The sequence below is a fragment of the Mustelus asterias genome, chromosome 1 (assembly GCF_964213995.1).
Source record: "Mustelus asterias chromosome 1, sMusAst1.hap1.1, whole genome shotgun sequence".
In the NCBI taxonomy this organism is placed as follows: Eukaryota; Metazoa; Chordata; class Chondrichthyes; order Carcharhiniformes; family Triakidae; genus Mustelus; species Mustelus asterias.
Genome location: NC_135801.1, coordinates 85,057,240 through 85,081,757, shown reverse-complemented (window position 1 = coordinate 85,081,757; position 24,518 = coordinate 85,057,240). Strand labels below are relative to the sequence as shown.

At 45.5% G+C, this 24,518-nt stretch overlaps 1 protein-coding gene across 1 annotated transcript in view; it reads left to right on the top strand.

Annotated features, from left to right (window-relative positions):
- The window catches only part of LOC144508523 (uncharacterized), a 628,622-nt gene that overhangs the window by 396,461 nt on the left and 207,643 nt on the right, over nt 1–24,518 (top strand). Inside the window, exon 5 of the mRNA XM_078236560.1 lies at nt 1,496–1,504. Within this exon, the coding sequence (XP_078092686.1) occupies nt 1,496–1,504 (9 nt within the window). The remainder of the gene's footprint in view (nt 1–1,495; nt 1,505–24,518) is intronic.

The following is a 24,518-nucleotide window of genomic DNA, read 5'->3' as shown; positions in this document are numbered from 1 at the left end:
ACGACACGAATCTCCTGAACTTCCTATGCACTGCATCTCACCTGAACTTGACCTACAACAGGGAGAAGTATGTGTTTCGTACGCGCCGTTTAGCCATCCTAGGATACGTGGTGGAAAACGGGGTCATTGGCCCTGATCCAGACCGTATGCGCCCCCTTGCTGAACTTCCCTTACCTGCTAGTGCAAAAGCACTGAGAAGATGCTTAGGCTTCTTCTCTTATTATGCGCAGTGGGTTCCCAACTACGCGGATAAAGCCCGTCCGCTCATTAAGTCCACGACTTTTCCCTTAACGCCAGAGGCCCGATTGGCCTTCGATAAATTGAAAGCCGACATCGCGAAAGCTACGATGCACGCTGTAGACGAGTCCATCCCCTTTCAGGTGGAGAGCGATGCATCTGATTTCGCCCTGGCCGCCACACTTAACCAGATGGGCAGGCCCGTCGCATTTTTTTCCCGCACCCTCCAAGGCCCCGAAATTCGGCATTCAGCAGTGGAAAAGGAGGCCCAGGCCATTGTGGAGGCCGTCAGGCACTGGCGCCATTACTTGGCGGGAAAACGGTTCACCCTGATCACGAACCAGCGGTCCGTGGCGTTCATGTTTAACAACACGCAGAGGGGCAAGATCAAGAATGACAAGATCTTGCGGTGGTGAATTGAACTCTCCACCTATAACTACGACATCATGTACCGTCCAGGGAAACTCAATGAGCCCTCGGATGCCCTCTCGTGTGGAACATGCGCTAGTATACAGGAGGACCGTTTGCACGCCCTCCATAATGACCTGTGCCATCCTGGGGTCACTCGGCTCTACCACTTTATAAAAGCCCGCAACCTGCCTTACTCGGTGGAGGACGTCAGGTCAGTAACAAGGAGCTGTCGGGTTTGCGCGGAATGCAAACCGCACTTTTACCGAACTGACCGGGCACATTTAGTCAAGGCCACTCGTCCCTTCGAGAGACTGAGTGTCGATTTTAAGGGCCCCCTTCCCTCAACAGATCGGAATGTGTACTTCCTCAAAATCATTGACGAGTACTCTCGGTTCCCTTTTGTTGTTCCCTGCTCTGATACATCCGCTGCCACGGTTATCAAGGCATTCCGTGATCTCTTTACCCTGTTCGGGTACCCCGGCTACATCCATAGTGACAGGGTCTCGTCAGTCATGAGCGATGACTTGAGGCAATTCCTGCTCTCATACGGGATTGCCTCTAGTAGGACCACGAGCTACAACCCTAGGGGTAATGGACAGGTGGAACGCGAGAATGCTACTGTCTGGAAGGCTGTCTTACTGGCGTTGAAGTCAAAAGGTCTTCCAGTCTCCCGTTGGCAAGAGGTGCTCCCTGATGCGCTCCATTCTATTCGCTCCCTCCTGTGTACGGCAACCAATGCTACTCCCCACGAGAGGATGTTCTCATTCCCTCGGAAGTCTTCCTCGGGGACCTCATTACCGTCTTGGTTGACGTACTCAGGACCCGTCCTCCTGCGGCGACATGTAAGGGCCCGCAAGTCCGACCCGTTGGTCGAACAGGTCCATCTCCTCCACGCCAACCCTCAGTATGCCTATGTGGCATACCCTGACAGGCGAGAGGACACGGTCTCGAACCGAGACCTGGCGCCAGCAGGGGACGTAGCAACCCCTGTCGCTCCCATACCCCCTGTAACAAACCCTTTATCTCTTGTTTCTTCCCCGGACACGGCGCGGGCAGCATCGGGACCATTGCTTAACCATTTTACTCCCATGTACAGCTTGCCTGAGCCCAGAAGATGGTCGCCACTGCAGGGCGTATCAGGATCCCATGGACTACCGTCACCTCAGGGTCAACCGGCCTGTGAGTCCGTGGAAGAACAGCTGGACGCCGCCTTGGGGAGAACGCCACCGCAAGTGCCTACTCCGGTGTCACCGCCGGTATTGAGGAGGTCACAACGACGGTGCGGTCCCCCCGACCGTCTGAACTTATAGACTGCTGACACTTTATTCTGTTTTTTGTACCCCGCCGGCCTTTGTTCTCAAAGGAGGGGTGAATGTGGTGAACCATCGTTGGTTCCCACTGGATAGTACTGAGCCAGGGGCTGGCCAGTACTACAAGGATGTAGATATGTTACTGTTGGGTTGTGCTGTTGTTGCTGTTGGGGTTAGGGTGGGGTTGTTACACCTTTTGTACTGTAGTGTTGTGGCACATCCCAGTCGGGCTCTGCCTCCTGGGAGAGGTATAAGAGTCCCTGCTCTGGCCGGGACCCCTTCAGTCTGGGATAGTGTATATAAGTTCTGGCAGCTTAATTACAGTAAATAAAAGCCTTTCATTTACTGAGCTTCAGGCCTCGTGTTTGAGTAGCGCATCAGTGGGCGAGGGGGTGCGGGAGGAGGTAAGGAAAGATATTCTGGGACACCAGAGGTAATAGTGCAGGAGAAGGCAGAAAAGCCATTGCAAACGATTGTGTGACTATGACTGGATAGGTGAAAAAGGAGCTGGGTGAAAGGAATGCCATCCCACCTAGCTGGCCAGTAGTTGGAGAGGTGTTGGAGGAGGATTGTGTGGAAAATTTGGATTGATTTTAGTAACAAACACAATAGTTATAAATATTAACCAGTACTAATCTTCAGCTGCAATTCCTTTGATAGCTATTAAACAGAGGTTAGCTACTGCCTTTGCCAAGAAAGAAAAGAGAAAGCTTTATCTGTCCTCTTGTAAGATTAAGCTTAATTTCAACCTTCGTAACTATAATGGCTGAATGAGGCAGTCAAATAGCTTTCAATGTCTAAGAAGAATTATTAAAAGCTGTGCCAGTAATGCAGGTCAATTGGAAATGACACAAATAAGTCATTGAAGAGGATGGAGGTCGATAATGAATAGATCATTGGTGATGCTGGTAAGCTCTGAAATTCTATGGAAGTTCTTCCCGCTGATCGAGTCCCAGAGATCCTGAGGTGGGAGGGAGAGGAGCCAGAGGTAGCGATACATATTGGTACCGCTGATGTGGGTAGGAAGGGGGAAGGGGTCATGAAAAGTAGGATAGGGAATTAGGGAGACAGCTGAGAAGGAGGAAAGCAAAGGTAGTAATCTCAGGATTGCTGCCTGTGCCATGGGAAGGTGAGGGCAGGAATGGAGTAAGGTGGAGGATTAATGTGTGGCTGAGGGACAGGGGGCAGGGATTCAGGTTCCTGGACCATTGGGACCTCTTTAGGGGCAGGTGTGACCTGTATACAAAAAAACGGGTGGCACTTGAATCCCAGGGGGACCAATATCCTGGCGGGAAGGTTGGCTAAGGCAACTGGGGAGAGTTTAAATTGGATAGGTTGGGGGGAGGGGATCGAGACGAGGAGACTGGGAGCGAGGAAGTTAGCTCGCAAACAGAGAAGAGTTACAGACAGTGCAAGAGGGAGGATGGACGGGGGATAGAGAAGGGGAGAGCTCAGACCAAAAGATTGAGATGTGTTTACTTTAATGCCAGGAGTATAGTGAATAAAGGGGATGAGCTCAGAGCATGGATCGATGCCTGGAAGTGTGATGTGGTGGCCATTACGGAGACTTGGATGTTGCAGGCTCAGGACTGGATGCTCCAGGTGCCAGGATTCAGATGTTTCAGGAAGGACAGGGAGGGAGGCAAGAGAGGGGGTGGAGTGGTACTCTTGATCAGGGATAGTGTCACAGCTGTAGAGAAGGTGTATGCTGTGGAGGGATTGTCTACAGAGTCTCTGTGGGTGGAAGTTCGGAGTGGGAAGGGGTCGATCACTTTGCTGGGAGTTTTCTATAGGCCGCCCAATAGTAACAGGGAGGTGGAGGAGCAGATAGGGAAACAGATCCTGGCGAGATGCAGTAATAGCAGAGTTGTTGTGATGGGAGACTTTAATGTCCCAAACATAGATTGGAATATCCCTAGGGTAAGGGGATTGGATGGGGAGGAATTCATTAGGTGTGTTCAGGAGGGTTTCCTGACACAGCATGTGGACAAGCCAACAAGAGGAGAGGCTGTACTTGATCTGATACTGACCAATGAACCTGGACAGGTGTCAGATCTCTCAGTGGGAGAGCATCTTGGGGATAGCAATCATAACTCTATCTCCTTTATACTTGCATTGGAAAAAGAGAGGATCAGGCAAGCTAGGAAAGCGTTTATATGGAGTAAGGGGAAATATGAAGACATAAGGCAGCAAATTAGAGGAGTAAATTGGAAGGAGGTATTCTCGGGGAAATGTGCTGAAGAGAGGTGGCAGTTTTTCAAGGAATGTTTGTCTAGACTTCTACAGGACAACGTTCCGAGCAGACAGGGAGGTGTTGGTAGGTTAAAGGAACCATGGTGCACGAAAGCTGTGCGGGACCTAGTCGTGAAGAAAAGGAAAGCGTACAAAAGGTTCAGAGAGCTTGGCGAAGATAGGGATCTAGATGAGTATACGGCTTGTAGGAAGGGACTAAAGAAGGAAATTCGGAGAGCCAGAAGGGGTCACGAGAAGGCTTTGGCAGGTAGGATTAAAGAGAACCCTAAGGCGTTCTATAAATATGTGAAAAGTAAAAGGATGAGACGTGAAGGAATAGGGCCTATAAAAGGTGAAGGCGGGAAAGTCTGTACGGAACCAGCAGAAATGGCAGAGGTGCTTAATGAGTATTTTGCCTCGGTTTTCACAGAGGAAAAGGACCTGGGTGGATGTACTGCGGGCTTGCAGTGAACTGAAAAGATTGAGTATGTGGACTTTAAGAAAGAGGTTGTGCTGGAATTTTTGAATGGCATCAAGATAGATAAGTCGCCGGGTTTGGATGGGATGTATCCCAGATTACTGTGGGAGGCGAGGGAAGAGATTGCAGAGCCTCTGCCAATGATCTTTGCGTCATCGATGGAGATGGGAGAGGTGCCGGAGGATTGGAGGATTGCGGATGTGGTTCCTATTTTCAAGAAGGGGAATAGGGATAGCCCAGGAAATTACCGACCGGTGAGTCTCACCTCAGTGGTTGGTAAGCTGATGGAGAAGATCCTGAGGGACAGGATTTATGAGCATTTGGAGAGGCTTAGTATGCTCAAGAATACTCAGCACGGCTTTGTCAAAGGCAGATCGTGCCTTACGAGCCTGGTGGAGTTCTTCGAAAATGTGACTAAACACATTGACAAAGGGAAAGCGGTAGATGTAGTTTATATGGATTTTAGCAAGGCGTTCGATAAGGTTCCCCATGCAAGGCTTCTAGAAAAAGTGAGAGGGCATGGGATCCAAGGTGCTGCTGCCCTGTGGATCCAGAACTGGCTTGCCCAAAGGAGGCAGAGAGTGGGTATAGATGGGTCTTTTTCTAAATGGAGGTCGGTCACCAGTGGTGTGCCCCAGGGATCTGTTCTGGGACGCTTGCTGTTTGTCATTTTCATAAATGACCTGGATGAGGAAGTGGAGGGATGGGTTGGTAAGTTTGCCAACGACATGAAGGTTGGTGGGGTTGTGGATAGTCTGGAGGGATGTCAGAAGTTACAGAGGGACATAGATAGGATGCAAGACTGGGCGGAGAAGTGGCAGATGGACTTCAACCCAGATAAATGCGTAGTTGTCCATTTTGGCAGGTCAAATGGGATGAAGGAGTACAATATTAAGGGAAAGACTCTTCGTACTGTAGAGGATCAGAAGGACCTGGGGTCTGCGTCCATAGGACTCTAAAATCGGCCCCGCAGGTGGAGGAGGTGGTTAAGAAGGCGTATGGTGTGCTGGCCTTTATCAATCAAGGGATTGAGTTTGGGAGTCCGGGGATGATAATGCAGCTATATAAGACCCTCGTCAGACCCCACTTGGAGTACTGTGCTCAATTCTGGTCACCTCATTACAGGAAGGATGTGGAAATGATTGAAAGGGTGCAGAGAAGATTTACAAGGATGTTGCCTGGATTGAGTGGCATTCCTTATGAGGATAGGCTGAGGGAGCTCGGTCTTTTCTCCTTGGAGAGACGTAGGATGAGAGGAGACCTAATAGAGGTATATAAGATGTTGAGAGGCATAGATCGGGTGGACTCTGAGGCTTTTTCCCAGGGTGGAAATGGCTGCTACGAGAGGACACAAGTTTAAGGTGCTGGGGGGTAGGTACAGGGGAAATTTTAGGAGGAAGTTTTTCACACAGAGGGTGGTGGGCGAGTGGAATCGGCTGCCATCAGTGGTGGTGGAGGCAAACTCAATAGGGACTTTTAAGAGCCTCCTGGGACTTAAGAGAATGGAGGGTTATAGGTAGGCCTAAAAGGTAGGGATATGTTCAGCACAACTTGTGGGGCCGAAGGGCCTGTTTGTGCTGTAGTTTTTCTATGTTTCTCCTGGTATCCTGCCACAACTTTGGCAGATCATCCAGAATCTGTGGAGAACTGCCGGAAAGGGCTGTTTATGCTGCTTTACTTGGGGTTCTGCCAGTCTTTTCCAACTCCCCAACTTTAGCAGAAGACTAGGGGAGGTCCTGCAGAATTTCCAGGCCATTATTCATTATGTAATTTGTAGAATAGAGCATTACAGAACATTGGCAGAACGTATGTGAGTGTTGCCTGATCTATGGCTGTATCTTTGGTGGGAGATTTTCCCTGTTGCCTGTTTACACCATTTCTCCCTGTTTTCCCTGGCATTAGAATCCTACAGTGCAGAAGGCGGCCATTCGGCCCATGGGGTCTGCACCAACCACAATCCCACTCAGGCCCTATCCCCATAACCCTATGCATTTACCCTAGCTAGTCCCACTGACACTAAGGGGCAATTTAGCCTGGCCAATCAGCTTAATCCGCACATCTTTGGACTATGGGAGGAAACCAGAGCACCCGGAGGAAACCCACGCAGACACGGGGAGAACATGCAAACTCCACACAGACAGCGACCCGAGGCTGGAATTGAACCAGGTCCCTGGAGCTGTGAGATAGCAGTGCTAACCACTGTGCCATCATGCCACGCTTAACATAGGCTGTTGGAAGCCGACCCCCATACACACAAATCCCTCTGCCATCATTTAAGGAGTAGGTACGATAAATACCAAAGATTTGTTTAGTATCACAAAAGTTCCCATAAAAAGGGATTACAACAGAAGAATCCCAATTTCAGAAAATATGAATCTCGGATCAAGTAGTCAACAGTGGTAATGAAGATTGTACAAATTAAAGAAACTTCAATTTTATGTTGCACTTTTCACAATCTAAGAATGTCCCAAAGCACTTTATTGCCAGAGATGCGATAAGTTTTCAATAAAATAACATAATGGCCTTGCTTTATAACCACAGTGGAAAATGTCCATCACTAGTGTATATTCTTGAATTTTCTAAAACCATTTGAGTTCAAAAAAATTACCTTTATATGACATTAATTCTAATTGAATTGGCTAAATTGAAACCTTACTTGACAATTCAAGACAGAAGGTAATGAATACTGTTCCGTCTCACCAGTGGAGTTCCACTTGGTCTATTTTAGATACCCTGCTGCTTTCAGTATTTGTAAAACATATGGAAGAAAGAAATTCCAGTAACATGAAATTTGCTGATGATGCCCATCTGTGTGGCAAGGTAACTAAAGGAGGGAGATAGGAGTCGGAACAGTGAAAGGGATCTGAATGAAGTAACAGGATGCATTAAGAAGTAGCAGAAGGATTTAATACGGTTCAATATAAAGCAACATCCAGTGGCGAATGCTTCCATTAGCAAAGGTGGAAATGATGAAAGATTTATCCATGATTATTGACATTAGACTGAGTTGCACAGTTGCTAGAATGCACCTTTGTAATAAGATTTAATGATATCTAATGCAAATTAACTTGCGTATGGTTAATTCTAAAATAGTGTATCCAGTTTGAGACATCATACCTTCACAAAGAACTTGCTTTGGTAAGAGGTCAGTGAAAAATGATATGGATCATTCTGGAATTATAGGACAAAATTTCAAAATTCCATTGACAGTCCCTCTCAAACAGTGGGTTGAAATTTTGGGGGTGGGGGTCCCCACCTCCTTGCTTAAACCTCGGAGGTGAGGCCATCTCCACTTGATTGGCTCATCTTCCAGGCAGTTGATGACTCAATCTATTGATTTGGCCCATTGAGTTTGCTACGGCTCTCCAACAGAGCATCCCACCCAGGCCTTATTTACCCAGCTAATCCCCCTAACCTACACATCTTGAGACACTAAGGGACAATTTAGCATGGCCAATCAACCTAACCCGCATATCTTTGGACTGTGGAAGGAAACCGGAGCACCCAGAAGAAGGCCATGCAGACACTGGGAGAATGTTCAAACTCCACATACGACAGTCACCCAAGGCCAGAGTTGAACCCAAAGAGAAAATGCTGGAAAAGCTCATCAGGTCTGGCAGCATCCGTAAGGAGAGAAAAGAGCTGACGTTTCAAGTCCAGACGACCCTTTGTCAAAACTGAGATTCTCCAGCATTTTCTCTTTTTGTTTCAGATTCCAGCATCCTCAATAATTTGCTTTTATCCAGAATTGCGCCCAGGTCCCTGGCACTGTGAGGCAGCAGTACTAACCACTCTGCCACTGTGCTGCCCTTAAAGGTGACGAATAAAACAATTGCTTGGGAGATCAATGTCAATGCTGCCATACAAGAGTGTTGTTCTGCAAACACTGTCTTTTAAATCCAACCCAATTAATTCAATACCCCCCCCCCCTTTCCAAAATCAGCCCTCCTAATAATTATTGATAGAAAATATTAGTTATCTGGCCACATATATAAGGAAATAATGATTACCTAACAATGTATATATAGGATAATAATGGTTACTTGACAATGTGTATAAGATAGTAAATAACGTAAGATTGAAGCTAGTGATACGTGTTGAAATATAATCAGCATCTCCTGCCAAAATAAGAATTCAGCTGTGAAAAGGCTCTAAAGTACTGTATTGATTATAAAACCAAATTTAAATTTGAATAATTAGACTGATGCTACGTCCAGGCCAGAACACAGGGTTCTTGGCCACAGGGAAATATGTTGAAAGTCAATGCCTCTATCCTGTTCTTAAGTGTGTAGGCTGTGTTAACCAGTACACACTGAGCCTCTGTCACCTGTTTGCCGATGGTGTTTAAATCAGTGTAAGATAATGATTCCCTGTAGGTTCTCAGCCCTGGCAGTAAAAACTGAACCACAGCACAGGGCATGTAATCACCAACCATAAAACAAAATAAAATGAGACCTATGATGTCCATGTTTTGTTACACTTGAGATTTATAGCATGGGATTTCCATTTAAACACACTGGGGGATAACGTGTTCTCCAAGTGATTATCAGCTGGGCTCACTGTTATACATCCCACTCAAATTTCCTCTGTATTCACTTCAGCAGAGCTGAGTACTGGGTGGAGTGCAAACAGGCCGCCGATTTGTAACGGTCAAAGTTCCCTCACTGTTGCTGATTGTTCTTCTTTGGCTGTTGTAGGTTAGAAGAAACTTTTAAAAGAAAAATCTTCAAATCTTAACTAAGAACAGAAAAGACTGGAAATAACAAGCAGGTGTAACGCAATCTGAAAAGACAGTGGGGAGGGGGGAGTGGGTGGGGCGGGGGGGGGGGGGGGGGGTGCGGCGGGCATAGTGGAGTGGTTAAGGTCTTTGTCAGACTGTCATAATGCAGAGTTGACATCTGAACATTGGCCTGTTCCCGTTCCCTGGTGCGGAGGACGCACGATTTGCACATTTTCTGTTTTCATTTAAGGGTTTTTTTTTCTCTATTTAACACTTGTAACAAAATCCCAGATACCAGCGAAAAGCAGAAATGGTGAAGATAGAGGAGGTTTGGCTCAAATGTAGCAAATAAACTGACAGAAATTGAAGCTGATGGGTGGTGGAAAATGCAAAAATAACAGATGAGTTGAGACCAATACGACGGCACTTTAAAAGGGAAGACTAGATAAATATTGAAACAAAGGAGGATAGAGGATGTGGAAATCTGTTTTTGATTTGCTCTCGCTCATGCCAAATTTATGCTGCCTGCTGATTTGAATGATTTCAGCTTCCAACCAGAGCTAACCACAATGTTTATTGATGGGCTGTATCAGTGGAGCGCAACACTGCACCACTTAAAGTTGGCCAGCACTCCTTAATACTAGCAGTCACCTCTTAAAGGGGCAGTGCACTGTGGCTGGAGCAGGTGCTGGTAGTCATGCCGGAAGTGAATCTGACCTGGAAAACATTCAACAGTGGCACAATATGAAAGAAAACAGGGACTGGACACTCGGGCACTGCACTGGAGCCTCTGATGTGGAGATACAGGCGTTGGACTGGGGTAGGCACAGTAAGAAGTCTCACAACACCAGGTTAAAGTCCAACAGGTTTATTTAGTTGCACGAGCTTTCGGAGCACTGCTCCTCACCTTCCAGCTTCCATAGTGAACCAGGAGGCCCCTCAGACATAAGCTCAGAAGGCAAGGAAGCTGATAGCCATTCAGTTCTGTGCCGGGAGCCATGCCCCAGGGACCTGGATGAAGAGTCGACAGAGGTTCAGTGACCTCATATGGGAGGGTCACGGTTGGTTAACGCATTTTCAAAAGCTATATTTTACCAATTGCATCACTAACTTAAGACACTGCTCGATTCACTACATCCCCATCAATAATCATCCAATCTCCTCTCCCAAACCCTTTGAGACAACTGTGCTCCCCTAATTCTGGCCTCTTGTGCACCCCTGATTTTAATCGTCCCACCATTGGGCCTTCAGTTGTCTAGGCCCCAAGCTCTGGGAAATGCTATATTCATTTCTCTGCCTTTGCACCTTGCTTTTCTCCATTAAACGCTCCGTAAAACCTACCTTTTTGACCAAGCTTTTGGTCATCTGACCTAATATTTCCTTATGTGTCATACTTCGTTTTATAATGCTCTTGAGGAGTGCCTCGGGACATTTTATTATGTTAAAGGTGCTATATAAGTTGTTCTTGTTGAAGAACTAGGTCAGGTACGTAGAAGACAGACACTAACGAATGCATCTGTGATTGCTTGAGTAGTTTTTGCAAGCAATATGGAATGATTTAATTTATAAATGTGGTTTGGAATGTTTGTTTTGTGGTGGCTTTTATTTTTGCATTGTGGCCAAGTGAAGACTGCTGGCCATTGACAAGGGTAAGTTAAGGAGTGGGACTGGTGTTGAATGGGAAATTCAGGTTGCGATTACTGATATCGCACTTGGATGAGTTCTTTACAGACAGTGTAGGGTAGTCTAGGTTATCTCCACACCTCCTCTTCCTGTTGCTCCTTAGCTACTCACCTTAGAACTGTTGGTGACAAGGGATGTCCCTTCATAATGGAGAGGTTACCAGATCACCTTGAATTTTGTCTCTCATTCTGCTGAGTACTGCAGGACTCCTCCAGAGCAGCCCCTGTAGGGGATGTGTTGTTTCAGCATGCCAGTGGTCTGCTCTGTCACATTTCATTCTCCACATGTTGGGTGCATTACGCATGTGAATCATGAACCATGCTGTCAGTAGATGACCCTTCTCACCCAGTAGCCATCCTTTGGTTTGCCATGGTGGCACAAGTACAGTTAGCACAGTGGACTGCCACAGAATGAAGGCAACATGGCTGTTGTCAGGATACTAGGCAGCGACCAACAAAATCTGCTGTCTGTGGCCTGATCGTGAGGGACAGAAATTCCTTTCTCTTCCAGAACATGGCAGAGTTGGCAGGGGGCACCCGAGAAGTTATGTGCACACAGGCACCCTTCACCATGGGTACTCATGCAACCCAAGCAAAGCCACTTGCTGTCTCGAGGATAAGAGAGAATGAAATGTAGTTAGCTTGAGAGAGCCTCTCTAACCTCCCTTAGGCAACAGTGGATGGCAAACTGCAAAATATTTCAAATAACTCCAGCCTGGAAGAAGCCAGACACACACAGGTTCATCATAGCAGTCACCGTCACACAGACAATGCACTCCTTTCTCTGCTCTTGGTTTGCATTGTGTCTGCAGCAGGCCATGGGTTTCAGCGGGTTTGTCATTATTGAAGCCTGGCCATCTGAGCCCCTGATCCTCACCATGCTTCATGTTCCTGGATGGATGTGAAAGTCTTCTCCCAAACCTCCTGCCACCCCCCCCCCCCCCCCCCCCCCGAACTTCTAGTGCTCTCCGCAAATCCTCCTATTCAAGTGAATGCCTACCAGAGCACCTACATCTAGGAGCAAGCGGTGTGTGCAGAAGCCTTGAAGTCAGCAAAAAGTCTTTCAGCACCTGCCACACCAATCCCTGTAGACTTGAAACAACTAAACGGAGCACCAAACCTTTTTACAATCATAGCAACAGCCAGAAGTAATCAGCCAGCATCTAGCCTGTAAGTAGTTGGTAATTCCTTTAAGTAAAGCTGGTGGGGGTTCCTGCCTGCTGCTGAACACATGTTCAGCTGTGTGAGAAGGGGTTAGTTGGAGTGTTAAGCTCCAAGGTTGCTGCTCTGGCATCAAATCAGTATTGCAAGTTGATTGTCACCATGATCTGCCCGCTCTGCATAGTTCCAACAACCTGGTCAGTGTCTGATCACTGACACCCTTACCAATGTGGTGTCTGATGTGATTTGCCCCAAAGGTGTAGAGTCATAGAGCTATAGAGCAATACAGCACGGAAACAGGCCCTTCGGCCCAACCAGTCCATGCTGACCATGATGCCCTCCTACCAACCCCAATTGCCCATGTCTGGCCCATATCCTTCTAAACCTTTCCCACCCATGTACTTCGAGTCATAGAGGTTTACAGCATAGAAACCAGCCCTTCGGCCCAACTTATCCATGCCACCCTTTTTTTTTTACCACTCACCTAGTCCCAATTGCCGCCTCTACTACTACCTCTGGCAGCTCGTTCCAGACACTCAGTACCCTGTGTGTGGGGAAAACAATTGCCCCACTGGAACCTTTCGTATCTCTCCTCTTTAACCTGAAATCTATGCCCTCTAATTTTAGACTCCCCTACCTTTGGGGAAAGATGTTGACTATCTAACTGATCTATGCCCCTCATTTTTTAGTCCTCTATAAGATCACCCCTAAGCTTCCTATGCTCCGTGGAAAAAAGTCCCAGTCTATCCAGCCTCTCCTTATAACCCAAACCATCAAGTCCCAGGAGCATCTTAGTAAATCTTTTCTGCACTCTTTCTAGTTTAATAATATCCTTTCTATAATAGGGTGACCAGAATTGCACACAGTATTCCAAGTGTGGCCTTACCAATGTCCTGTATTCAATGTTCTGACCAATGAAACCAAGCATGCCGAATGCCTTCTTCACCACTCTGTCCACCTGTGACTCCATTTTGAAGAAGCTATGAACAGGTACCCTAGATCCCTTTGTTCTGTAACTCTCCCCAATGCCCTACCATTAACTGAGTAAGTCCTGCCCTGGTTCAATCTACCAAAATGCTTCACCTCGCATTTGTCTAAATTAAACTCCATCTGCCATTCATCAGTCCCCTGGCCAATTGATCTAGATCCCATTGCAACCCTAGATAACCTTCTTTACTGTCCACTGTGACATCAATCTTGGTGTCATCTGCAATCTCACTAACCATGCCTCTTAAATTCTCATCCAAACCATTAATATAAATGACAAATAACAGTGGACCCAGCACTGATCCCTGAGGCACAACGCTGGTCACAGGCCTCCAGTTTGAAAAACAACCTTCTACCCTACCTGGCAGTCATTCCATCTATGTGACTGAACCTGTGGTGTGACAATCTCCTTGTAACTAGTGTCTGTCAAACTCCCTGCCCCCTGTACATTCCACAGTGCGTCCAGCTGCCACTCCATCCAAACAGTGCGGCCTGTGAGGAGCTGTAGCTGGACACACTTCTTGCAGATAAAGTTGTCAGGGAGACAAGATTGCTCCCTGATTTCCCACATCTGGCAGGAGGAGCATACTACTGCCCTAACTGCCATACTGCCCTTTTACAGTTAAAAGGATAAAAGAATCTCAACTCACCTTTCCCTTACTTGTGGTTCTCAGTGACTTTTCTTTGGTTAGAGGAGGAGTTAGGGAGATAAACATTCAAGTAGTGTTTGGGGTTTAACTGTGCCTTGACAACAGCCTTCACAAACCACTATCTGGAAGCAGTGACTGCGCCAATGCAAATTGTACCTGCAACAGCCAATCAGTGTCGTCGCTCTGCTGCCCTATGCGAGGGCAACACAATTTTGGAGTTCTAGGTGCATTCATAAAAATGGACCCTACTGTGTTGAATTTATTGCCCTATAACTGAGGGATTTAATCCCTGAATCACCCAAGTCCATCCACAGCATTGTTAATTAGTCAGCCTGGTGGACTAATAAAGGCTCGGGGGTTGGGGGGGCGGTGGGGACTTGCCTGACCCAGAAACATGTGAAATCACGCGTGAAGTTGGAAGCGTGCCTGCCAACAATTAGCAGGCAATTATGCTCATTAAGGAGTGAATTGAAAATGATTTTATGTGGTCTATCTACTTTTATGGTTGGTGGGTGGGTCAGTTGGCTGGGCGGTCTTTAGGATTTTGCTGTAACTTCGATCCAAGGCAGGATGAAATGTCAGGGCTGATATAAAATTTAAAAAGATGACTGGGGACTGAGGTTCTCTGAGACCTGTTGTAAGGTGTTTGAATGTGAAGTCTCAACACAGTTTTCCATCAGGATTTAATTTGTACAGGTCTGTAGCTCCCTGAGGCAGCTCCATAGCAGCTGTCTGCCTTGAGAGAGCCCATTAGAAGCACCAGCTCATACCTTTCTTTCTCTTGGCACCCACCACCCCAGCGGCAGCACCGAGTGAGCCCCTTTTCAGCACGTTTCATGCTGGCTGCCCAGTAATCGGCATGCTAGCGTGAAATCATATTCCAAGGCCAATCACAGCTGGAAGCACATTCTGCATTTGCTTCTGGGCCTGCTGAGTGTGTGCACCTGACAGGCACAAAACTCAAGCCCTGGAGACTCACCTTGTCACTAGATTCTTCCCGTTTGGCTCCACATTAGAATGTCCTACTGCTCAAACTGGACAAGCAGCTAGAAACGTTTACAAGAAAACTGCGTGGTTCTGCTGTTCAAATTCCAGCATTACACTTGCACACAGTTGGAGGTCCTTGAGAAGTCAGAGTTTAGCCATGTGTTCCGACAGGAAGAGCGTGCATCAGACAAATAGAAACTCTACCTGTGTGAATTGCTCAGAAGTTTAAACACTTTGTTGAAGCCCTGTAGAAATCCTGATGACTAAATCAATTGTGCAACAAATGATATATTTTCATAATCTTTCGCAGTACCAGTACATTCCCCATGTCGTCAAAGAAAAATATTATTCTGAGCCCAGGGTTGTTAAATCTTGTTTATTTTACAGCACTAAATTATAATGGATGGAAGTCGCACTCTTTTGAAAGAATTGTATTTAATAGAAAGCAAGTAAGGCTCTTTTTAGTGGATGTCCAAAACCATTTGTAAGCTGTGCTTGAGTGTAAATTATACCATCTACCTGTTGTATCTGAGGAGTGATCACATCAATGTCAGACTTCTCCCTTTTGAAATATACAAATTTTCAGACTTATTATTTTTAGTATCAAAGCTGGGCATGAGTTGGCTTTGTGGCTGCTCACTTGAATTCTGTTCTCAAGAATGATTTATTATTTTTCATAATCAAACCAGAGGCAAATAGAGAAATAACATGTAGGACTGAAAGGGCTAAAAATTGGATTAGGCCCAATTTCAGGCACAGAGATTGAGATGCACGGGAATTATGATGCCTATTTAGCAACATGATTACAGCTCAGCATGTAATGAGCTGCTGGCTGGCTGCATGCTTAGCAGGGAACACAGGTACACGTGGGGCTAGCACAATGCACAGTTAGCCTGTCCCCAGTAAAGAGGAGCTCCATTCTGTAATTATGCTCTTGAGGAGACTTCATTAGTAGAACAAAAAGAGATTTATTTACAAGTCAGCTATAGAAGCTGCATGCTTTCAGCTAATTCCAACATACCAGACTGATGTATGAGGAGAGATTGACTAGGTTAGGATTGTTTTCGCTGGAGTTCAGACGAATGAGGGGGGACCTCATGGAGACTTATAAAATTCTAACAGGATTAGACATGGTAGATGCAAGGAGAGTATTCCCAATGGTGGGGGAGTCCAGAACCAGGGGTCACAGTCTGGGGATTCGGGGTAGACCATTTAGGACAGAGATGAGGAGACACTTCTTCACCCAAAGAGTGGTGGGCCTGTGGAATTCATTACCACAGGAAGTAGTTGATGCCAAAACATTGAATGTATTCAAGAGGTGGCTCGACATAGCACTTGGGGCAAATGGAATCAAAGGTTATGGGGAGAAAGCAGGATTAGGCTAGTGAGTTGGACAATCTGCCATGATTGTGATGAACGGCCGAGCAGGCTCGAAGGGCCGAATGGCCTCCTCCAGCTCCTATCTTTCCTATCTCTCTTACTCTACACTCTGGTAACTCCTCCCCCTGTGGTGATTTCTCACTCTGGGTCTTGATTAGTCATCCAGATCATGTGACCTTTACTCTGCTGTGTTGTCCTTAAGGGGACAATCACCACACATTCCTGCTGCAGGAGCTGCAACATTGTCTTGAAGGCTGCGCTGGAAGGAAGAGGAGAATAAGTGGCACAACAGGCCAGAGGGAGGGCTCCCAGTGTTCTGGTGCAATGGTGGATAACATTCAGAGACTCTAATTTGCATCACATAATTATACCAGTGCTGTCAGCCTCACATTCACATCTCACAGCTTCCACAGATTGTTGACTATTCAGCTACAGCAGGCATAGGACATTTAGTGACACCTTTCTTCCCTCTCCTTTTCAGCCAACAGTGAAAATTCTTCATGTGAATCTTTCCTTTAAAAACAAGCTTTTTGTATATATCAAGCTAAGGTATACTTGATCCATCTCAAGGAATAAGCCATTTTCACACGCTTTTCAACACAATGCTAGCACAAGCATGTCCAGGTCAGTATTATGGGCTAGGTGTTCAGTAAAATATCATACTCTGCTCCAGATACATTTTAAACCCAGATTCAGAAGAGTATCCATACTGTTGTTTTCCCATTTTCTAAGTAAACCATTCTTGTAGATCACTGCCAGTAAGATTATAATTTTAACAATTTAATTTCCTTTGTTTGTGGATTGCTTATCATGGAATAATTGCAACACAGAAGGAGGCTATTTTGCTTGTCTTGTCTGTATCCTGAAGGAACAATTCATCTTGGGCCACTCTCTCCCCATTTTCCCTTGTCCTGCATTTTTTCCTTTTCAGATAATGATCCAATTCCCTTCTGAAAACCTCAATTCACCTCGTCTTCACCACACTCTCCAGCAGTGCATTCCAGGTCCTAACCACTTGTGTGAAAAAGTTTATCCTCAATCTCACCATTGCTTCTTTTGCCAATTACCTTAAGTCCATGCCCTCTGGCTCTTGATTCTTCCACCTACCACAGACCCTTCATGATTTTGAATACCCCTATCAGAACCCCTCTCAACTCCCTCTTCTCCAATGAAAACATTCCCAACTTCTCTAATCTAACTATGTAACTGAAGTTCCTCATCTTTGGAATGCTCGTAAATTTTTGCTGCATCCTCGTGAATGCCGTCACATCCTTCCTAAAGTGTGGTGGCCAGAACTGGACACAGTATTCCATTTGAGGCCAAACAAGTGTTTTATACAGGTTAATAATAACTTCCTTGCTTCTGTACTTTATGGTATGCCCTATTGATAAAGCCTAGGGTGCTGTGTGCTTTATTAACAAATGCTTCAGAGGGGCCATGAATCACAACTCATTAAAAACCTGGCTCAACTTCCAGGATAGAAATTGCAGAGGACTAGGACTTGCCTATCCTCGCAATGGAGCAGGCCACATCAGGAGTGCAGCGTGCGGACCTTTGACCTGAACTAGCCTACTCCCGGCAATCAGACACCCGGTGAATGGGATTGGGAATCCTGGAGTCAGGTCTTGGCCACCATTTTTAAGTGGCTCCTGAGTAACCTCGACTCTGGAAATTCGTTAAAATTCAAATGACCTTCCCAGGTTCTCCCCTCTCCATTTCAATGGAAGAACTTTAAAATGACTATGGCTGTCAGACCTCTCAGCCCATGAAGATAAAATTCCACGTAAAGTAATTTAGATTATTGTAGCTAGAATGGTTGATGGAATATCAAAAGCTTCCCCATTCTGCTTCAATACATTGGCTGCAACCTATTATGTGGACAATGGAATACATTGATACTGTCATTGCATGACTGAAACTGGCTGGAGAGAGAACTCTGCAAGATAGCCTGGGACCAGCAGCACGAGAGATTACCCAGCCAAAGAAATGAACTATGCCTCAAAAAAAACTGTCACATCAGGCAGTGAAAAGGGGCTATTTCATTTTGTCTGCAAGATTATATTTCTTCACTTCAGGAGCTCGGCCAGAAACTTACAACTTCTGTTTGAGTTCATTGAATTCAAGGAACCACGAGATAATCCTTCAGGACTGCACTATTTTCAATCACCATCCCACACATCTCCCCATCCATAACAATGTCATTCACAACTTTTCAAAATTTTGCCCGGTACACCAAGATCTGGGTCATTAATATATATATCATAAAGAATAGGGGGGTCCTTGTATCAATCTCGGGGGAACTCCACATTAAACCTTATTCAAATCCGAAAAACAACTGTCCACCACAACTTATTTTTCCTGTTAATTAGTCAATTTCATATCAATGTTGCTACTGTCCCTTTTATTCCATGAGCTCTAACCTTGATCACAAGTTTTTCTGTTGCAGTCTATCAAGTGCTTTTTGGAAGTCCATGTACACCACATCTACAGCATTACCCTCGTCAACCCTCTCTGTTAACTCATCAAAATGTCTGTATGAAGTGCCTTTGGATGTCATTTTAGTGCTATTGTTAATTTGTTTAAAATAAATAGCTTTATCGTGCGGAGCAGTGTCATGCAAAGGAATTATATTTAAGTATTATTTGTTGTTGTGCTACCGGACAAATGTAAACTTCTTAGTGTCAATCACTGCTGATTTATGAGTAGATTTGTTTTGTGAATTTAGACCCTCTAGAAGCTGAATTCAGAGTCCACAACTTAATTTTGTAAATGGTCTTTATAGCTGGCAGAGAATGTCCCAGAGGTGTATAAGAGCAGGTACAAATGCTAAATGCTATCCTGTTCCTCTGACATCTGCACTGAAAGTATAGGCCCTGGAGTCTTTAAACCAGAGTTCTCCATCAATGTAACAACCAATTAGGAACATAATATGCTGTGTTGGAAACAGCGAATGGATTGACTACAGCTATCTAATGTTCAGTAGATAAATGTTGATATGTGGGCCAATCTAATTTTTTATGCAGTGTAAACCTTTGGTAGTATTTTGGCTTGTTATGCTTGCTTCCATTATTAAACAGCTTGAAGGTGAGATTTGTATGAAAAATGACAATTTGAAATTTGTAAAATATTCTACAATGTAATTGATTGGTGTTGAACTTTACAGCCGACATGTAAACATTTCAGCTTCTTGTGCATTCTGTCATATCAGTCATCCTGCATCCCACTGCAGTGACTTTAAAAGCCTCACTCACTCCAGAGGAATATAATTTGTAAAGTAAATTTTGGCAGAGGATATTGACACCAGATGATGCTTGAAAAACATCTGGCAATTGATGGCTAAACTATAGATGTGTGCCAGGTATGCTCAAATCTCTATCTACTGGATAGAGGAATGAGAGAGTTGGATTAGAGTCATAGAATCTCCAAAGTGCAGAAGGAGGCCATTTGGCCCATCGCATCCACACCGACAACAATCCCATCCAGGCCTTATCCCTTTAATCCTACATATTTACCCTGCTAATCCCCCTGATACTAAGGATCAATGTATCATGGCCAATCCACCTAACCCGCACATCTTTGGATTGTGGGAGGAAATCGGAGCACCCGGAGGAAACCCACGCAGACGTAGGGAGAATAAGCAAACTGCACACAGACAGTGACCCAAGCCAGGAATCGAACCTGGGTCCCTGGCACTGTGAGGCAGCAGTGCCAACCGCTGTGCCACCCTAAAGGGGGAAATAGCTGCAATGGGAGACAGTGAAGGTTTTTCTGGGCAAGTGCATATCAAAGGTGGAGATGAAGGATTGGTTAAATACATGTATAACTGGAGAGATCATGGGCGGAATTCTCCTAAAAAATGTCAAAGTGTCATAACGCGAGAATAATGGAGACCTAATAGAGGTATATAAAGACCTAATAGAGGTATATAAAGACCTAATAGAGGTATATAAGATGTTGAGAGGCATAGCTCGGGTGGACTCTCAGAGGCTTTTTCCCATGGTGGAAATGGCTGCTACGAGAGGACACAGGTTTAAGGTGCTGGGGTGTAGGTACAGGGGAAATGTTAGGGGGAAGTTTTTCACACAGAGGGTGATGGGCGAGTGGAATCGGCTGCCATCAGTGGTGGTGGAGGCAAACTCAATAGGGTCTTTTAAGAGACTCCTGGATGAGTACATGGGATTTAATAGGATGGAGGGTTATAGGTAGGCCTAAAAGGTAGGGATATGTTCGGCACAACTTGTGGGGCCGAAGGGCCTGTTTTGTGCTGTAGTTTTCTATGTTTCTATGTTATCCATGCCGGTCTCTTTGGCGCGCTTCACACCGCAATCCACCAACACCTAGTGCACTGAAAAGCCTCCCCACGAATCACGCCGTTATATGGAGGCTCCAGGCGCACTATTCACCCAAAGTGGCCACAGCTATGCACCGTTAACATGGGGGAGCTGCATTTAAATTCTACCCGCTGGTAGGTAGGGGTATGTGTTAGCATAGCTTGGCATGGATGGGGGATAGGGAATGTGTGGGGGTTGAGGGGTGTGAGGGCTGGAGGATTTATTTATTTTAAACATAGTACTGGGGAATGGAGCGAGACTTTGCACCCAACCCACCTCCACACCTGGCAGCCTGCAGATACAGTAAGGGGTTTCCTGCCCTGATTCCTGTTTCCACCTGCCTTCCCCGACCAAACATCCCTCCTGAGGGCTGCCATTTTTAAAGGTTGGGTTGGCGAAGCCGTGAAATCTCCTGATTCAGTGAGCCAGCTCTGTGGATGAAAAAATCTGAACCTCGGTCTCTTCCAATGGCTGGGGATGGAGATGTAACCACCATTCTCTCTCACTTTTCATCATACTAACGGTATGCCAAGGCCACACTTTTCTTTCCCATTATTCTTTTGCGGGATCGAGGGTTGCTGGCACCTCCGGCATTGGTTGCTCATCCCAAATTGTCCTTGACCTGAGTACTCGCTGAGCTATTTCATAGAGCAGTTACGTGCCAAGCACATTGCTGTGCATTAGCCAGAACAGATCAGGACGCCAGATTTCCTCCCCCACAGGACATTAGTGAAGCAGATGGGTTTTTACGACAATTGATGATAGTTGTCATGGTCACCATTACTGAGACCTGCTTCAGCCCTTTCAACAAAAGCACAATCACACTCCTCTCTCCTTTGTCTGAGTACAATCATCCTGTGAGAAAACAGATTCCTACACCTTTTGTGGTCTCCACCTGATCTTTCAAAGATGTGCAGGTTAGGTGGATTGGTCATGTTAAATTGCCCCTTAGTGTCCTAAGCCATGTAGGTGAGGGGGATTAGCAGAGTGATGCGCGATATAACTCACGAGGCTAGAGGTACTCGGGGAAATAAAGGCTTTTATTGACTACTACAATAGAGCTACCATATATAATACACGATCCCAGACTAAAGGGTCCCAGACAGAGCAGTGACCTTTATACCTCTCCCAGGAGGCGGAGCCCGACTGGGATGTACCATAAGAACTATATTACAGGTAGAACAGCCCAACCCTAACCCCAACAGTAACATGTAGAACAGCCCAACCCTAACCCCAACAGTAACATATATACAGACTCATAGTACTGGCCAGACCCTGGCTCAGCACTACCTGGTGGGAACCAACAATGGTTCACCACACAGAGTAAATGCGTGGGGTTATGGGGATGGGGGGTAAGATGCTCTGTCAGAGAGTCAGCGCAGAACTGATGGGCCGAATGGACTGCTTCTGCGCTGTAGCGATTCTATGCTTCCTGGCCTGATGATCCTGGTCCTTTCATTGGTGACTGTTGTCTTTTCCACTTTGTTTTTGCCGTTCTCGTGAAGCACATTTTTCATGATTGCGAAGACTGATCTTGACGGGGACCTGACTGCTTTGGATAAAATGGATTTCACTTGAAGGTCGGCAAATATTATTTTAGCCTCCATGAGCTACAGATTTCAGCCGAAAGAACATTTTTAGTGATGTAATAAAATGAAACGCATGTGCAATATTTTTTAAAGACGTGCGATCTGAATAAAACACACAGAGGAGGGCAGGGGCGGTGGGGAGAAGAATATAAACTCTGATTCCACAGTTTAGCTTAAAACACTTTGGTGGAAAATCAGCTCAACTGTTCACTACTGTGTGTCCACCCTTTCTGCTTTCCCTTTGAACATGTAACCAACAGCAGCAATAATTCTTCCCCTTGTCAATATGTTAATTTGCTTTCTTTCATTTGAAATGGAATTTTTTTGTTTACCACTTTAAACAAGCTCAATCCATACTCAAGCCTTAAGAAAAACCAAACTGGATTATTTTTGCAGCTACTGAATTGTATTAACCATTTTTCTGCCAAGTGCTCCAGGGAAGTGATTGCTATCCTGAAAGAGGTTTTGCAAATTATCAGCTCACACGGGGTGGCATGCAGGCTAGTCCAGTCTATGACCATTGGCTACCCATTATCCACAATTCAGGAGTGATCTGCATTTACATTCAAACGTGTCGGTGTGTTCTGCTTAAATTTGGTGGATCTGTCAACTGGGAAGTGTTAGTTTTAGTGCTTATGGAGTAAATCCTAACTTGGGTCATATATTAACATCAGTAACTTGATATGTCTGCACATTGTGAGTATTGCTTTTAAATATACATGTGGCTCTGACTCTCCTGGAACTACTCAGCCTGCCAAGAAGCTTGGACACTTCTGCAACACTGTATCAAGAGCACCTTGAATAATTGCCATTAGCCTAGCAGGACTAAAACAACATTTTAAAAAGCATTAATTATAAGTGTAAAATAAGTTGAAATCTTAAACAGGCCTCTGTTTCTGCTCTGTTCTGCTCTATTCTCCTCACCTGTAGAATCACGGAAAGTGCAGCCCAGAATAAAGCCATTGGCCTTGTGTACAGTACAGTCTCCTTATTTAAGGAAGGATGTAAATGCACTGGAAGCAGTTCAGAGAAGGTTTACTAGACTACCTGTAATGGGTGGGTTGTCTAATGAGGAAAGGTTGGACAGTCTAGGCTTGTATCCTCTAGAGTTTAGAAGACTAAGAGGCGACTTGATTGAACAAAAGATCATGAGCGGTCTTGACAGGGTGGATTTAGAAGGGTTGTTTGCTTTTGTGCGAGAATCTAGAACTAGAGGTCACTGTTTAAAGATAAGAGGTTGCCCATTTAAAACAGAGATGAGGTGCATTTTTTCATTCAGAGGGTTGAGTCTCTTTGGAACTCTCTTCCTGAAAAGGCAGTGAAAGCTGAATATTTTTAAGGCAGAGGTAGATAGATTCTTGGAAGCAAAGGGGTGATAAGTTATCGGGAGTCAGCAGAGTGCAGATTTGAGGTTATTATCAGATCAGCCGTGATCTTATTAAATGGCAGAGCAGGCTTAAAGAGCTGAATGACCTCCTTGTTCATATATTCGTAAGGCCCATTATGACTGCAAATTTTAACTTTCATCAAGTACTGCAAGTTCGTTAAGTGGTCTCTCTGACCTGAATGTATACAATTGACAGATGTAGTTAGTTAATTGAAAAATAGCTATGCAATAAAGAGCACATAATTGTAAGTTCTGTATTCTTTGTGGTCTCTGCACTTAATAACAAATGCTAACACTGCCAAGCTTTTTAACTGGAACTATCTAAACTCATTTTCTGACCCTTTCCCCATTCCAACTTTGAATGCTTTAACCTTAATTTGACTTACTTTTAACACTCTATGAAGCAAGGTTTTAAAAACAGTGAGGAATGTTTACAATAGTGAACTGGCAAAAGTAACACTGTGAGTGAGCAGATTGCATAGCTCTGCAAAGACCCCGATACAATCTGAATTTGGAAATTGTTTGGGCAGCTGATCCAGCTGCCTAACCAAATATGGGCATCCCGCTCATGAGAGCCTGGTGGGAGGAAGAGGAGGCTCTTTCAGGGAAGTCCAGCACGTTGCTTACTGCGGCTGGGACGAGCAGACTGGCTCTGCAGAGCCCCCAAAATGCAATCTCAGCTCCCCCTGTCAATCACCATGATCCTTGCAGCTTTGTAGCTGACCCCATGCTGATTATTTCCAAAGTTTCACCATTTCCCACCCAGAAGTTAAAATGCTCCTGGGTTTTTATGCACACTGCAGTGGGTCATTTCTGACCTGCCACTGAGGACATTTGGCTACAGGGGAGGACTTGGAGGTAGATGGCCTGCAATTTCCCGCTGCCGGCAGGCATGCCAATCGCCTGCCATCGTCCGCCCCGACCACCACTCTGGGCAACTTTGATGCAGGCAAGGTGGTTCATAGAAGGATAGAAT